This window comes from Lepidochelys olivacea, assembly GCF_965140295.1.
Source record: "Lepidochelys olivacea isolate rLepOli2 genome assembly, chromosome: 1".
Classification (NCBI taxonomy): Eukaryota; Metazoa; Chordata; order Testudines; family Cheloniidae; genus Lepidochelys; species Lepidochelys olivacea.
This window is the reverse complement of record NC_140411.1, coordinates 189,258,074-189,276,270: the sequence shown is the minus strand read 5'-3', so window position 1 is coordinate 189,276,270 and position 18,197 is coordinate 189,258,074. Positions and strand designations below refer to the sequence as shown.

Genomic DNA, 18,197 nt, shown 5'->3' with positions numbered 1-18,197 from the left:
TCCACAAACTGGCTAACACAGAACAGGGAGCTGATGCCAAAACATTCTGAGCAACCAGACGCCCTGTGTTATTAAACTGCAGAGTACTTTGCCCCAGTATGGTCACTTTCAAGCCATGCACAAAACTGATACTGAACTCAACTGTCCTGAGGGATCATCACAAGGATTTTGAAACCGACTCCCACACTGTCGCTGTAGTGCCTTACTGAGATTGCACCACCACCAGATAGGCAGGATGCCTTCAGTAAGAAGGAGATATAAAAGCAGGTACATGATCCAAGACATCCACTGCATAGACACATTCTACTACCTAAGAGGCTGAAGTCCAGAAAGATCTGCCTCTGAAAATCTCTTACCCCAAAATACCACTGTTAGAATCTACATAGTAACAAAATGGCAGGAAGTACCAATGATCTTGGAGAATCTGGTTCCTTCAAAACAATTCCCTCCAGGCACTGACCTCCAACAAAAAAATTGGTGTACTCTAATCAGAGAGCGCTGAGGTAGCAGGTGACAATACGATCAAGTGGAAATGGAGAAACAAACCCAAATATGAATGAGGAGAGCCTAGGCAAATACTTGAACACTGCCTGATGCAGTGTCCCCGTCAACATCTTGTACTCCCAAGGAGCTATTCAAGGTCAGTGACAACACCAAGTCTTGACTGAGGTTTTGGAGTGCTCAACTATGATGATTCTTTAGAGTACTATATTAGTGGTGACACTAATCAAGGCCAAGAAAGCATTTTCATTCTAAACCCTTATTTTAATACGTACATAACTTGTTAAAAGTATCTTCTTTTGGGCTAGATTGTCTCATTCCCAGTCTGAGCCCAAAAGGTAACATCTGTTTTAGTTAAAAGTTGGAAAAAAATTATTTCAGCTATTTGAATATTTTTCTAAGCTCTCAATAGGGAAAACAACTTTTGCTAAATGTAATTAATTCATTTTAGAACATGAAAATACTATAATTTTCCTTAACAAAATAAGGATTCATTGATCCAGATGAGCTATGGGTACAAACATCCACAATGAGAGAGGCACTGATTCAGCCTACATATTTATTTAACATTACAGTAATCTGACTGATGAACAGCAGTAGCTCAGCAAAGTGGTCAAGCACAGCACAACTTCACAGAGCCAGCTGGCTGCAAAAAAAAAAAAAAAAAAAAAAAAAAAGAGAGAGACCAGCATGCTAGTTATTTTCCATCTACAGCCCCTTCCACGTGAAGGATGCTACTGCTGCTCCGGAGGAGCCCACTAATGGTGAATAAAAAGGCACTGAAGAGGAAAAAGATAAAAATTTTCAAAAAAGAAGGAAGCAGCAAAATTATTATGAATCTATCTTCCTATGTATACACACACACACACACACGAGGGACGAGAGCCAGCAAAAAGAATAATAGGAGGTAGTTGTTAAAAGACAGAACAGGGAAGAAGATACTTTGTTAAAGAACAGATGTGCAGACAGAATGAAAAAAGCAATAGTGATGATCCTAATAATGGCACCCCACAACAACACAGCAAGACGACTTCAGTCATTCCTCTTGGATGATGATGTGACTGCACTGGTTCATCCATACATCAGCTCCAGGTTAGACAAATATAATACTTTCTGCCTAGCCCCAGATAAGTTCATGAAGAAGCCACTTTATTATGATTACCTGAAAGAACATATGCTGGTGATCCACAACTTGCACTGGTTTCTCATTCACTACTAAATCCACTTCTTGATTTTGCTACTGATGATTTGCAAGTTAAAGGCCCTTAATGCAACAGGCCCATATTATAATCAGAGACCACTGCTTCTTCCAGCAGTTGTGATTAACTACCACACTGTATTTATCAGTGCTCAGAGGGAAAACCCTCTCAACAGCTGGCCCAAAACTCTGTATTACCCTAACAAACAGTCCTACCTTTCATCTTCACAGACCACTCTGTAGGACTAATTCCCAAAAGGAGTAGATCAGAAAAAAACTAATATCCCACTCAAAGGTAGATACCCACTACTGCTTGCTCTTCTGGACAATTTACACACACACCCACACACACCTTCATCTACGATAGGCTGTTTAGAATAAATAATTATTTAAGTATCCCAAGAGAAGAAATTGAAGGAAAAGGGAGAAGAAGGGAATATCACTCTTCCAAGAAGTAAAATTAAACCCTAGATCACACTACACTAATTTAAGTTCTCACTTATGGTGTAAATCAGGTGCAGTACCTGGAGAGGAAAAAAATAAGTATAGTACACAACACATATCCCTCTATATCAGTATTTCCCAAACTTGGGACGCTGCTTGTTCAGGGAAAGCCCCTGGCAAGCCCGGCCGGTTTGTTTACCTGCCGCATCCGCAGGTTCAGCCAAGCGCGGCTCCCACTGGCCACAGTTCGCTGCTCCAGGCCAATGGGAGCGGCTGGAAGCAGCACGGGCCGAGGGATATACTGATCGCCGCTTCCAGCCGCTCCCATTGGCCTGGAGCAGCTAACCACGGCCACTGGGAGCCACGATCGGCCTAACCTGCGGACGCGGCAGGTAAACAAACCTGTCAGGCCCTCCAGGGGCTTTCCCTGCACAAGCGGCGAAACAAGTTTGGGAACCACTGCTCTATTTTTTTTTTTTTTAAATTACCATCACAAGGAGTTGCAAAGTCAGGAAATAGCCATGCAACTTTCACTCTTCCCCCATATGTACATGTAATCAAATGCATAAACACAAAACGGGGAATAACTGGCTAGGCAGTGGTACAGCAGAAAAGGATCTGGGGGTTATTGTGGATCACAAATTGAATATAAGCCAACAAAGCAATGCTGTTGCGAAAAACGCAACCATCATTGTGGGATGTGTTAACAGTACGTAAGACACAGGAGGTAACTGTTCTGCTCTGCTTAGCACCGATGAGGCCTCAGATGGAGTAATGTGTCCAGTAGGGGCAGCACACTTTAAGAAGGATGTGGACGAACGGGAACAAAAAAGGAAAGTGTTTAGAAAACATGACCTAAAAGGAAAGGTTGAAACAATTGGGCATGTTTATTATATTGAAGACTGAGGGGGCGGGGATTTGATAACTGTTTTAAAATATAAACTGGAGAGTGATTAATTGTTTTCTATGACCACAAAAGGTAGGACAAGAAGTAATCAGCTTAGTTTGCAGCAAGGGAGATTTAATCAGCGGTTCTCAAACTGTGGGTTGGGACCCCATTTTAATGGGGTCCTTAGGGATGCTGTTAGACTCGCTGGGACTTGGGGCTGAAGCCGAAGCATGACTGCTTTAGCCAGGAACAGCGGGATTCGGGTTCTGTCCCCACACCCTCCCTCACCAACCCATATGAATTGTTGTTGTCAGAAGGGAGTCACGGTGCAATGGAGTTTGAGAACTGCTGAGCTAGATATTAGGAAAAAATTCCAACTGTAAGAATAGTCAAGCATGGAAACAGGTGAAATCCCATAATTGGAAGTTCTTAAGAACAGGTTAGACAAACATCTGTGAAACATCTGTGAGGGATGGTCTAGGTATATTTAATCCAGCCCTCTATTTCTAAGATTCTATGTACTATATCACAATTTTTAATTACATGCTCACATACTGTTTCTCCCCCATGACTCATGCTTCATTCAACATGCAGACTGCATGATGTGTAATGAGACAGTTCTTCAATATTTATCCTTATTCTCACTTTTCAACATGAAGTCCTGCCTCATCCACTAAACATCAGCCATACTGACTGATGAGTGCCCCCAGAGTAGTGTGTGTGACACTGATGCAAGTTCAAATTATTTTTGACCAAAAATAAAAGATTCATTAGGACATCCACCACATTCTCTCCATACAGTTGAAATACACACTGAGTGAGGCAGGAGTCCTGTCAGAGAAAAAAAAGCATGCTCATGTAATCAAAGCCTTTGGCAATTTGATTCTGCAACTTCAATATTCTTTTGTTTAGATGGCATTTCTAAGCTTTTATAAAAGAAAAGTGACCATGCAAAGAAAATTTCATCATGTGGAGCAATAAAAAGCTGTGTCCTGCAAGAGATGTGTACTAATGAGGCAAGGGCTCTTATTACTTCATATGATTCTTGGAGGAAGGAAGCAAGTCAGGATTCTGAAGGGCACCTTTAAAATAAGGAGAATCCACTCAAAATTTTACACACACACACACACACACACACACACACACACACACACACAGAGCCAAAAGAACATTAGGAGATTGTCATTAAAAAACTGCTGTTCACTTAAAAAAAATGCATGAGCAAAGTACATTTTTAAAATCCTAACATTGCCAATTCAAAATGCATCTTCACAAGACCTCCATAAGGCCCATGTCTATCCCACAAACCATTTCCATGGCAAATTTCAAGTTTTTCTCACTCTCCACTGGGCAGCTGTATCTATTCTTAGATTTTTTTTTTTTTTTTGGTAATGGTTAAAGTATCCCCCCAACCCTGACCCCATTTTCTTGTACCTGAAAATTGCAGAACATTTTTATTCACATTTTAAAAAGAATTCACCTTCAAGAAGAGACCAGATTTGGAATATTTCAGCCCAAAAGATGAGTATTTGATAAGGTTATAAACAACTAAAAAAGGACCTTTCTTAATGAAAAAACTAATGCAGTCTTAATGGTAAACATCACTACTCACTCCATATATAATGATTTCTAACATATTTTCATACTTTGAAGAGACTCTGAAATAAAATTATACTTTATTTTATATAAATCCACATGATGGATTAATTTCAGTACTAAACTGGAAAATTTCGACCAAAATCATGTGTATCGTTCATTACCTTACAACTGTAACAATAAATATCACAACATAACTTATCACAATCCTGAGACATGGCAATTCCATACCATACCTTTTTTTTTTTTTAAGTCTTTTATGATTCTCATAAAATGTATCTAAGTTAAAATTCTTATTTCAGTCCCAGTCAAAAAGGTAACTATTCTGGTAAATCTGAAGAAAATGTGTTCAGTAATTTGAGTATGTAACTGAATAGATATTAAGTATATGTGAAGGTGCTCTTTGTTTAAGAGCTTTAAACTCAACCATGTGTAGCTCAGAATAAGACAGTGGTTCTCAAACTTTTTTTTTTTTTTTTTTTTTTTTTTTTTTTACTGGTGACCCCTTTCACACAGCAATCCTAATAAATAAATAAATAAATATTTTTAATTATAATAAATTAAAACCACGTTTTTATATATTTAACATCATTATAAATGCTGGAGGCAAAGCAGGGTTTGGGGTGGAGGCTGACAGCTCATGACCCCGCATGTAATAGCCTCACGACCCCATGAGGGGTCCCAAGCCACAGTTTGAGAACCCCTGGAATAAGAGTTTTAAGTCTGAAATATTTTTTGAAATTAAGTTACTAGCATTTGAAAATAATGGTCTGACCATTTATGTTGGTTTCCTTATTCATTAGCATGCAAGGGGCACACATCCATCAAACATTCATGCTGCAAACAGCAGCCGATCATTCTCATAGCAGCATAAGATTTCTGAGTTCACATTTAGGTGGCGATGAGGATACGGAGCTGGTAGTTTTTCCACTCACATTGGCCATTCTTCATTAAGTTATACAACCTGTGAAGAGTTCAGATCTTTTACTCAGAGCAAGTCCTATTCAACATCCTCTCCTACAGCCAGCTAACCATCGATAACATGTCACCTGTTTAAGCTTATGAAATTAAGCTAACACTAATCAAGTAAGGTTAGATATAACCACATCCTAGAATACGAATAAATTAAGGGGTTATCAGCTGCATGCTTGAAAACTTTATGACTTTAACAGGCACAAGAATTAAGCCCCTATCACAATGCTCAGGGGGGCTGAATTATAGCTCTGTGAGAACCTTAATTTTGAATCTATTTTTTTTAATTTGTGTAAAGGCCCAACTTCAACATTTTTATTTACATAGTAGCTTGCATATAATGGACTTTACAAGCCATTCTTCCCTTGAACAACCCAGCACCTTTCAAAAATCCTCTCTGAGAAGAAAAACAAAACACATGCATTAACAAACATGAACTTCAGCTCTGCTGAGAGATGACAGGCCAGCAAAGAAGCCCTGCCGCAACAGCCAACCTCTACCACCTAGATCACAGAACTTAGTCAAATGTATCCACTACTCTTACAGCTCAAACAGTCCTGTGGAGTTTGAGTAACACAGTCTATTTGCTGCCTACCTGTCTTCTGCCACTGCTGTCAGAAGCAGAATCTAATGATGAGTTAGCAGAAGTGTGGCTATGAGAGCACAGCATGGAAGAATTTTGCAATCAGCTAGATATAGAAAAGTAGAGATTTATTTAAAAAGTTAAATATTTACTTTAAAAGAAAAATCCATAATTATTCTTTATACCATGTGACTGTGCCATTTCACATTGCGTTTTCAAGGTCAGCCACATTTTAGGTTACAGTATTGCGCCTTTTTTATAATCAATATACAGCCCTTCCTCATTTCTAAGCTTAGAAGAGAACTAAAATGCCTCAAGCAAAGCAATACAATAAAATCCTAAAATATCAGAATGTGTTTTAAACTACAAATAATTACATTAGAAATTATTTAAGATTAGTTCTTACTTCACTTTCCTGCTCCTACCCAAGTCCAGTTTTCCCTGCTATAGGTGACTGCCTCCCTCATAACTAAAGCAATGAAGAGAACACAGCTCATTGCTCAGTTTCAGGGACTCAGTTGTTGTCAACTGCTTTAGAAGAAATAGAACCCAGAGGGCCTGGATGTAGGTGTTGGCAAGTAAATATTTTCAGTTCAGCTTAAAAATGCAAACTAAATACATTTTAAAGTATAGGTACACACACTCTGATATGGGACACCACATTTTTAAAGCTCTGAAAACTTAGATACAAGAAATCACTTACACAGCCATCATGCACATTCAGTGTTGCTTCAAGTTTTAATCTTTGGATAAATTCTCTTCTTCCTGTTGAAGAAAGAAGACTGAATTATAGTCTCATTTTAAAAAGCTGAGGTTAAAAAACTTTGGTAATCAGATATCATGGTGCTGCGCACAGCAGAAGAACCTAAATAGAACAGAACCTGCATGTAGTATAAATCTTAATACAATTTGTATGGTTCAAATATTCAAATGGAAAAAGCAATGCTTCGTATTTATTTGCTGTTCTACCATCTTTAGCACCAGTTTAGAAATTGTGATGCTAACATTTGGCAAGCTTCACAACAAGCAGACACTTAGAAATTAGAAGCTGTAAAATAGAACTTATGAACAGTAACAAACAATAGCTAAAAACTTCTAACTGAAGATAAGAAGTTACTCCTGAGGGAATTGTGCCAAAAATATTAAAAATTCTAGGCACAAAATTTTAAAATTCTACAAAAAATTCTGAAAATTTTATTTGTCAATAAATAAATGTGGAGGCTCCGGCATGGCAGTGAGGAGCACAGGTCACTGGCTGTACAGAGGTGGAAGATCACCCTTCAGGCACCCCCCTACTCCTCTCCGAGGACAGGGACTCAGCGGTGAGGCTGCAACAGACCCTGACACAGCACAAGTGCCGGACCTGTCCCAGAAACACCCTGGGGCCCTGTCCCATCGTGCCAGGCACACCAGGTATGGGGCAAGCAGGCTCAGCCCAGCAGGATCCAAATGTGAAGGGCTTAGTGTGGTGGGATTTAGGTGTGGGTGAGAGGGTTCTGTGTAGGGGCAATCTGGGTGTGGGCAGCTCAGTGGGGGATCTGGATGCACAGGGGCTCACTGAAGGGTTCCAGATGCAGGAGAAATGGGACTCTTGCGGGAGGGTCCAGGTGAAGGTGGTTTGGGCTCAGCAGGGAGAGTCTGATTGAGGGGATGGGGCTTCAGGAGATCTGGGTGTGGGGGGTTGAGCGGGGGATCCGAGTGCTGGGGGAGTGGGGCTCGGTGGGGTGGGGATCCAGGTGCACCTGGTTTGGGCTCTGTGGGATGGGGGTCTAGGTGCACCTGGTTTGGGCTCTGTGGGGTGGGGGTCCAGGTGCACGAGGCTCGGAATGGTTCAGGTGCACAGGGGGTGGGGCCTGTCTGGGTAGGGGTTTGAGTGCAGCGGGCTCAGCAGGGGATGGTCTGGGTGAAGGGATGGGGGTCTGGATGCAGTGGGTGGGGCTTGGCAGGGGGGTGGTCTGGTGCAGAAGTGGGGGTCCAGATGCAGGGAGAGGAGTTTGGCGGGGGTCCAGATACACCGGGAGGGGAGCACGGTGGGGAGGGTCAGGTGCAGGGAGCTCAGTGGGGGACTGGATGAGACTGGGGGGGAATGAGACTCAGCAGAGGGCTCTGGGTATGGAGGGGGTCCAGATGAATGGGGGTTGGGCAGATAGGGAAACAGCTCCCCGTACAGTGACCCCCTCTCTCCTGTGGGTGAGGAGCGATAGAGGAAGAAAGGTGTGGCGTTTCCTGACGCAGGGGGAGACTTCTGCAGGTTGTTCCGGCCCTGGCCGCCCTGTGCAGTGGAAATGCCTTCCTTCTCCACCATCAACCCAACCAAGACTAGCAGCTGAGCCCAGTGCAGGGTAAGAACCACCAGCCGGGTGCGGGCGGGGGGAGCAGGGGGGGAAATGAGGCTCAGTGGAAGGTTCTGGGCACAGGGGACTCGGTGGCAGGTTCTGAGTGTAGGGGGGGGTGAGGCTTGGGGAGGGGATCTGGATGCATCAGCCAGAGCGTCCTCAGGCCCTTCCCTGCCCCCCCCCAGTGATTTACCTCTCCGGTGCCTGCTCTAGGCGCCCAAAACAATGCAACTGTGCTGCTGGGGAGGGGCACATGACCGCTCTTGTGGCTTCCCTTTGCTTCCATGTCAGAAAGTCATTTTTCTGTGTGGAAGCAAAGAAATCTGAAGAGGACATGAATTCTGTGTCTGTGCAGTAGCGCTGAATTCACTCCAGGAGTAATAAGTAGAATATGCTTTAAGAAGCACAATGTATTTTAAATAGGAACATGATGGTCAATGTGTTTTGGTCTCAAATGGAAAGTGGAACAGGGTCTAGTGCAGGGGTCAGCAACCTTTCAGAAGTGGTGTGTTTCATTTATTCACTCTAATTTAAGGTTTCGCATGTCAGTAAATCATTTTAACGGTTTTAGAAGGTCTCTCTAAGTCTATATTATGTAACTAAACTATTGTTGTATGTAAAATAAACACGGTTTTGAAAATGTTTAAGAAGCTTCATTTAAAATTAAATTAAAATGCAGATCTTATCAGTTTAATGTAGTGGTTCTTAAACCAGGATGCAGGCACCCCCTGGGGGTGCGAGATGCCCTTTCTGGGGGTGTGAAACATGCGAGATTTTTTTAGAAGGTAAACCATTGAAAACACAAATTAAACACAGGCACATAAGAACTACCACCTTTGTTTCATCAAACCTATGTAATTATTATCATACATTTTCTAACAATTACTGTAATATATAAAGTTTTTAAGTTTTCAAGTTTTTAAGCTAATTGTAGTGTAATTTTTGATAAGGGGTGAGAGAACATATTTTGAGAACTCCAGACCGTCAGCGGGCTGAGCGGAGCTGGGTGTAGTGTATTAAATTGCTCCCCACAGGAATGTGCTACTTACAGTGGACTACTTTCGGCTGCCAGTCCTGATACTCTGAGCAGCATGGTAAGGGGACGGGGAACAGGGGTGGTTGGATAGGTGTGGGAGTCCCAGGGGCAGGGCCGGTGCAACTACTAGGCGAACAAGTGGTTGGGGGTGGCGGCAGAGCAGAGCTAAGCTGGGGCAGGGGGGCGCAGGGATGGCCGCCTGCAGCAAGTAGGGGGGGGCAGCGCACAGGGGAACCGCTCCCCACCCCAGCTCACCTGTGCTCTGCCTCCTCCCCTGAGCACCGCCCCACTCTGCTGCTCTCCCTCCCAGGCTTGCGCGCCAAACACCTGATTGGTGCCGCAAGCCTGGGAGGCGGGAGAAGCGGCGGCGTGCTCGGGGAGGAGACAGAGTAGAGGTGAGCTGGAGCAGGGAGCTGCCACAGGGGGGCTCCCCGGGCCGAGGGGAGGGAGGGGGCAGTGGGGAGCTGCTGCCGGGGGGGCGGGGAGCTGCCGTGGGGCAAAGTGGAAGTTTTGCCTAGGGCGTGAAACCTCCTTGCACTGGCCCTGCCCAGGGGGCCTGTCAGGGGTGTGGATAGGGGTCAGGGCAGTCAGGGGATGGGGGGTTTGGATGGGGGGGTGGTGGTCAGGAGACAAGGAGCTGGGGGGTTGGATGGGTGCAGAGTTCTGAAGGGGACAGTCAGGGGGCCCCGGGAGGGGGTGGTCAGGGAACAAGGAGCGGGGGTGAGGTTGGATGGGCCAGGGGTTATGAGGGGGGCAGTCAGGGGGTGGGAAGTGGGCCAGCTGTTTGGAAGACACAGCCTTCCCTATGCCGGTGTAGTGTATTAAATTTCTCCCCGTAGGAATGTGCTACTTACGGTGTACTACTTACGGCTGCCAGTCCTGGTGCTCCTCAAGTAGCACATTCCTACAGGGAGAAATGTAATACACTACACCAGCGGACAGAACCCCAGACCAGCGGCGGGCTGAGCGGCTCAGCCCGCTGCCAGTCTGGCGTTCTGTCCGCTGTCTTCTGCCAGCCGGAGTCCCGGCTGCCGGCCCTGCTCAGCCCGCTGCCAGCCTGGGGTTTCGTTTACCCAGGCTGGCAGCTGGCTGAGCAGGGGCAGCAGCCAGGACCCCGGCTGGCAGCAGCGTGCCAGTGAAAATCAGCTCGCGTGCTGCCTTTGGCACGTGTGCCGCAGGTTGCTGACCCCTGGTCTAGTGCTTAAGCAGAGGACCCGAAGCCAGACCTCCTGAGTTCCAGTCCCAGCTATATCTCTGAGTCCCTCTCAGTTTGAGAAAGCCACTTAACCTCAGTTTCCTCATCATTACTGATTGTAATTCACTTTGAAGAGCAACATAAATGACCAATATCATTCCATTTCACAGTTTAAATAGTCAAACATGGATGGCAGGGGTGCTTTTGAAGTTTCTGAACTGAGCAGGAAATGTGCGTGTGGAAGGGGAAACAGAGTAAAGCAAGACAAGGAGAATCTCCTACAAAGCGCATATTGAATGAGGGAGGATTCCATCAATTGTATATCGTTGTCTTGTATGCATAAAATACTATGTTACTACACAGATAAAGAGTGTTCTAACAATGCATACCTATAGAGTGAAGAGTAAGATTGTACAGATACAACTTTTATGTGGGCATTTCCTGCCATGACTGTTTAACCACTTAGCTTTTAATGTAGCTTTTTGTTATAGAATTGATGGCAATTAATCCATTGGAAAAGGGGAAGAGTCAATGGAGACTACACCATATATGAGCCCCAGGAGGATACAGGATTGGTTGAAGAGGATTACAAGGGAAAATAGGAATGGAAGGAACTTACAGCCAGAGGGAACAGGGGATAGACTGGAGACTAGCACCGTCACCAGGAAAAGACACGTCTACGTGATCGGGGACTGAGAAGGATAGACAGGCCTGTAACCAGAGCTGATCCAGAGAATAGAAGGGTGTGCTGTCTTCTAGGTGCTAAGATACGGGATGTAGACCTGAGGTTGAAAAGGATCCTAAAGAGAGTGGGAAAGAATCCACTAATTATCCTTCATGTGGGAACAAACGATACTGGTAGATTCTCGTTGGAACGTATCAAGGGAGACTATGCCAAGCTGGGGAAGACGCTTAAGGAAATCGAGGCTCAGGTGATCTTCAGTGGGATTCTGCCTGTTCCTAGAGAAGGGCAACAAAGGTGTGACAAGATCATGACCATCAACAGATGGCTCAGGCAGTGGTGCTATAAGGAGGGCTTTGGGATGTCTGGCCACTGGGAGGCATTCATGGACAGAGGACAGATCTCTCAGGATGGACTGCCTCTGAGTAGGGAAGGAAATAGACTTCTAGGATGGAGGCTGGCACAACTGATTAAGAGAGCTTTAAACCAGGAATTTGGGGGAGATGTTTGGGAGATGTCCAGATAATCTTCACACCGGATTTTAGCATGGAGAGGGAAGAAAAAGTAAGAAAGGATATAGTCGTGGGTAGGAGAATGGACATAAGGAGGAAGGGTAGTGTGGATACCAGTCCAATAGGTCATACTGGCTGTAGAATGACCCTGCCTAATCGGGTAAAGAATGTGAGTGAGGCCAAACAGCAAAAATTAAGATGTTTGTACACCAACGCGAGGAGCCTAGGTAACAAAATGGAGGAACTAGAGCTACTGGTGCAGGAAGTGAAACCAGATATTATACGGATAACAGAAACATGGTGGAATAGTAGTCATGACTGGACTACAGCTATTGAGGGGTATGTGCTGTTTAGGAAAGACTGAAATAAAGGTAAAGGTGGTGGAGTAGCACTGTATATCAATGATGAGGTAGAATGTAAAGAAATAAGAAGCGATGGAATGGATAAGACAGAGTCCGTCTGGGCAAAAATCACATTGGGGAAGAGAACTACTAGAGCCTCCCCTGTGACAGTGCTTGGGGTTTGCTATACACCACCAGGATCTAATTTGGATATGGATAGAGACCTCGTTAATGTTTTTAATGAAGTAAACACTAATGGAAACTGTGTGATCATGGGAGACTAACTTCCCAGATATAGACTGCAGGACAAGTGCTAGTAATAACAACAGGGCTCAGATTTTCCTAGATGCGATAGCTGATGGATTCCTTCATCAAGTAGTTGCTGAACCGACTAGAGGGGATGCCATTTTAGATTTGGTTTTGGTGAGTAGTGAGGACCTCATAGAAGAAATGGTTGTAGGGGACAACCTTGGCTCAAGTGATCATGAGCTAATTCAGTTCAAACTGAACGGAAGGATAAACAAAAATAAATCTGCGACTAGGTTTTTGATTTCAAAAGGGCCGACTTTCAAAAATTAAGGAAATTAGTTAGGGAAGTGGATTGGACTGAAGAACTTATTGATCTAAAGGCAGAGGAAGCCTGGGATTACTTCAAGTCAAAGCTGCAGAAGCTATCGGAAGCCTGCATCCCAAGAAAGGGGGAAAAAATCATAGGCAGGAGTTGTAGACCAAGCTGGATGAGCAAGCATCTCAGAGAGGTGATTAAGAAAAAAGCAGAAAGCATACAGGGAGGGATCAGCAAGGAAAGCTACTTTACTGAGGTCAGAACATGTAGGGATAAAGTGAGAAAGGCCAAAAGTCAAGTAGAGTTGGACCTTGCAAAGGGAATTAAAACCAATAGTAAAAGGTTCTATAGCCATATAAATAAGAAGAAAACAAAGAAAGAAGAAGTGGGACCGCTAAACACTAAGGATGGAGTGGAGGTTAAGGATAATCTAGGCATGGCCCAATATCTAAACAAATAAATATTTTGCCTTAGTCTTTAATAAGGCTAAAGGAGGATTTTAGGGACAATGGTAGCATGACAAATGGAAATGAGGATATGGAGGTAGATATTACTATATCTGAGGTAGAAGCGAAACTCAAACAGCTTAATGGGACTAAATCAGGGGGCCCAGATAATCTTCATCCAAGAATTTTAAAGGAATTGGCACATGAAATTGCAAGCTCATTAGCAAGAACTTTTAATGAATCTGTAAACTCAGGGGTTGTACCGTATGACTGGAGAATTGCTAAGACAGTTCCTATTTTTAAGAAAGGGGAAAAAAGTGATCCAGGTTAACTACAGGCCTGTTAGTTTGACATCTGTAGTATGCAAGGTCTTGGAAAAAAATTTTGAAGGAGAAAGTAGTTAAGAAAATTGAAGTCAATGGTTAATGGGACAAAATACAACATGGTTTTACAAAAGGTAGATCGTGCCAAACCATCCTGATCTCCTTCTTTGAGAACGTAACAGATTTTTTAGACAGACAAAGGAAACGCAGTGGATCTAATTTACCTCGATTTCAGTAAGGCGTTTGATGCTGTGCCACATGTGGAATTATTAGTTAAATTGGAAAAGATGGGGATCAATATGAAAATTGAAAGGTAGATAAGGAATTGGTTAAAGGGGAGACTACAGCAGGTCATACTGAAAGGTGAACTGTCAGGCTGGAGGGAGGTTACCAGTGGAGTTCCTCAGGGATCGGTTTTGGGACCAATCTTATTTAATCTTTTTATTACTGACCTCGGCACAAAAAGTGGGAGTGTGCTAATAAAGTCTGCGGATGATACAAAGCTGGGAGGTATTGCCAATTTAGAGAAGGACCGGGATATCATACAGGAGGATCTGGATGACCTTGTAAACTGGAGTAATAGTAATAGGATGAAATTTAATAGTGTCAAGTGTAAGGTCATGCATTTAGGGATTAATAAGAATTTTAGTTATAAGCTGGGGACGCATCAATTAGAAGTAACGGAGGAGGAGAAGGACCTGGGAGTACTGGTTGATCACAGGAGGACTATGAGCCACCACTGCGATATGGCAGTGAAAAAAAGCTAATGCGGTCTTGGGATGCATCAGGAGAGGTATTTCCAGTAGAGGTAAGGAGGTGTTAGTACCATTATACAAGGCACTAGTGAGACCTCACCTGGAATACTGTGTGTAGTTCTGGTCTCCCATGTTTAAGAAGGATGAATTCAAACTGGAATAGGTACAGAGAAGGGCTAGTAGGATGATCCCAGGAATGGAAAACCTGTCTTATGAAAGGAGACTCAAGGAGCTTGGCTTGTTTAGCCTGACCAAAAGAAGGTTATGGGGAGATATGATTGCTCTCTATAAATATATCAGAGGGATAAATACCAGAGAGGGAGAGGAATTATTTAAGCTCAGTCCCAACACGGACACAAGAACAAATGGATATAAACTGGCCATTGGGAAGTTTGGACTTGAAATTAGATGAAAGTTTCTAACCATCAGAGGAGTGAAGTTTTGGAATAGCCTTCCAAGGGAAGCAGTGGGGGCAAAAGACCTATCTGGCTTCAAGACTAAACTCGATAAGTTTATGGACGAGATGGTACGATGGGATAACATGATTTTTGCAATTAATTGATCTTTAAATATTCATAGTAAATAGGCCCAATGGCCTGTGATGGGATGGGATCTGAGTTACTACAGAGAATTCTTTCCTGGGTATCTGGCTGGTGAATCTTGCCCATATGCTCAGGGTTCAGCTGATCACCATATTTGGGGTCAGGAAGGAATTTTCCTTTAGGACAGACTGGAAGAGGCCCTGGAGGGTTTTTTGCCTTCTTCTGTAGCATGGGGCACAGGTCACTTGCCGGAGGATTCTCTGCACCTTGAAGTCTTTAAACCATGATTTGAGGACTTCAATAGCTCAGACGTAGGTGAGAGGTTTATCGCAGGAGTGGGTGGGTGAGATTCTGTGGCCTGCATTGTGCAGGAAGTCAGACTAGATGATAATAGTCCCTTCCGAACTTAATATCTATGAATCTATGTTTTGAGAAAAAACTAAAAGGTGAAAGGGACTGCCTTTTTGTTCTGTTTCAGAGTAACAGCCGTGTTAGTCTGTATTCGCAAAAAGAAAAGGAGTACTTGTGGCACCTTAGAGACTAACCAATTTATTTGAGCATGAGCTTTCGTGAGCTACAGCTCACTTCATCGGATGCCATCCGATGAAGTGAGCTGTAGCTCACGAAAGCTCATGCTCAAATAAATTGGTTAGTCTCTAAGGTGCCACAAGTACTCCTTTTCTTTTTGTTCTGTGTTCATACAGCACCTAGCACAATGGGATCCTGGTTCATGACTAGGGCTTTTAGGTGCTATGAGAATACAAATAATTATTAATAATAATAATAATAATAATATGGGAATCGATGGCAAAACTCTCACTGGCTTCAATAAGACAAGGATTTCACTCTATGGGTATGAATACATTACAGCTGGAAGGTATAATTCCAAGTTTGGGTAGACATACACACCCTAGCTCTGCTTGAGTTAGTACCCTAAAAATATGAGTGTGATTGAGGCAGCATGGATATTGGCTCTGGCTAACTGCCCAAGAACCTACATATATAGCAGCAGTGTAGACATAGCTTAGGTGTTTTATTTTGACCTGAAAAAGGAATTAACCTGGTATCCTCTAAATTAAAAATACTCACTTAGTGGCCCATGTCCTTTTCAAAGAAGGAATATAACATCTTGTCTCAGTTGAATTCAGTGAAAATGCCCCTTTCTTAGGGGAAGCAGGAGAAAGAGAAATTGGATGTGGGACAAATCTAGAGAAGAAATCTCTTCATATCTAACTCTCCTAGGTTCAAGTACCTGTACTGTACTGGGACCTAGGAGACCTCATGTCTATTTCCATTTTTGCTACTGACCTGTTGGGTAAACTTGGACAAGCCACTTCACCTCTTGTTTCCTTTTGCACCTTTATCAATCTTGTTTATTCAGAGTATAAACTTTTAGGGGCAGGGACTTTGTCTGGCTATGTGTTTGCATAGTTCTCTCTCTGCGAGAGTGTATACATTATGGCTCCATTTTTGCTTGGAGCTTCTGGGCACACCGTAATACAAACAGTAAAAAGAAAAAAGGATTGCTCCTTCCTGACTAGCAGAGAAGACCTCAATCCAACAACCTTTAATAAAGTATTAAATACTGGCAGGAGGCTAAGATTCAGGAACTGAAAGGAAAATCTTTAGAATGAGAGCAGCTGGTGATTAGGAGCAGCAGTAATGAAGAGTGCACTCTCTTAAAGTGAAGTATTCAACAACTAAGAAACCACTGTTTAAACCTCTTTAACAAATCAGGTTTCACTATAGTTCTTCCTAGGGATGCTAGCCTGGTTTCCCTGGTAACTGTACACAGGGTTATAATTTCAGGAGAACTCTGGATCTGGGATTTCACACTGGAATACGGAAGAGATTCTGATTCCCCATTTTATTGTTTGTTGGCTGTGATTTCCTACTGTGCGCAAAGGCAAAATCAACTGAAGCAGTTGGGATAGTGCAGAAGCAACAATAAATTGAAGAAGAGTAGGATTTAAGAAGAGGCAAAGACATCTCAACTACATTAAAGCTGCATCATTACCAACTCTCATAATATTTGGTGTTTCACTTAAAGCTTCTGGAGTCCGGAAATTGTGCAAATCTTAGCTTTGATTTACATTTTAAAGAAAATGTTTCTAGCCTTTATAGTTGCAGGGAAAAGTTTGAAAACATGAATCCTAATGTCTCAAAAAGGTAAATAAAAGAAATCTCACATTTTTTCTCACTCAACACTGAAGAGCCTACTGTAGTCAGTTACTTGCAAGTGCTTTGGAGAAGAGTAGCTAACAGACAAGTCTATGCTGTACAACACTCCAAAGTATATGCATCAACTGTATTACCAGAAGGTTCAAATTGTCCAGCAAGTATACTTGTCAAAATGGGAGAATGCAAAAGGAGATTCAACAGACAAATCTAAAGAAAGCAGAGATTCCTTTCATTGTAGAAGAGAATTTAAAAAAAAATCCAAAAATATGTATATAACTGATAGATAGGCTAGTGCTGAGTGCTCAACATGAGTACTTAATAACAGGTGTGCCAGTACCATTAAGGATTCTGGTAAGGAGGGTGTCTGTCAGTGAGAAATCTTTGCCAGTACCAGGCTTTGCTGCCTCTCTAGCCTATCCAAGGTGATCAGGCCTCTAGACTTGTTATTTAGAAGAGTTAGAAGGTCCATGACTCAATTTCCTTTATCTCTTCTGTTCCAAGGAAGAGGGTTACCACCATGAGTTGCCCTTAGAGTGCTGCTCATATCTCCCATGGTTCAACAGGGTGGAGGCAATACCAGGCTTCACTGCCAAGCTTCCAGCCATTGGTGAGCTTGTTTTGGAGGTTGGAAGATGGCTGGCTGCAGGACTTGGAGACCCTCTCCCAGGACTGGTAACAGGAAGTTTTGGGTTAGACTCTGTAAGTTAGAGAAGCACTGAAGGTGTGGAATCTCTGGGAGGAGAATCTCTTTCTGCAGCCAGAAGAACATTTCTCAATCCTACATTCCCTTGATAGACAGCTCCAGTAGGTAGAGCATTAGCAAAGTATCTCTGGAGATGAAAGTTCTAGGGAAGAAGGAATGGCATACAGAACAAGGGTCCAGAATGTTACCATCACCCAAACAGAAAAGACAATGACTATTCCATCAGTTAATATTATAAGTCTCTCACAAGATGGGCATGGCTGAAAGCCAGAGGGTTTAAGTTTGGTCAACAGATGGGAAGGCACCTCGGTGCCAAGTAGTAGTCAAAAGAAAAGAAGAAAATTTCAAGAAAACAAATAAGGGGCTGCCAAAAGGGCAGAAAATCATCCTTACACTA

The 18,197-nt window shown here is 43.2% G+C and overlaps 1 protein-coding gene across 2 annotated transcripts in view; it reads right to left on the bottom strand.

Annotated features, from left to right (window-relative positions):
* DCAF6 (DDB1 and CUL4 associated factor 6) overlaps positions 1-18,197 on the bottom strand; it is a 158,076-nt gene that overhangs the window by 117,348 nt on the left and 22,531 nt on the right. The window contains exon 2 of one of the 2 annotated variants that reach the window (XM_084648852.1): positions 6,887-6,948. In XM_084648852.1, coding sequence (XP_084504978.1) covers positions 6,887-6,948 — 62 coding nt within the window. Of the gene's footprint in view, positions 1-5,403; positions 5,546-6,886; positions 6,949-18,197 lie in introns of those variants that run through there. The other variant, XM_084648853.1, reaches the window with a different exon arrangement.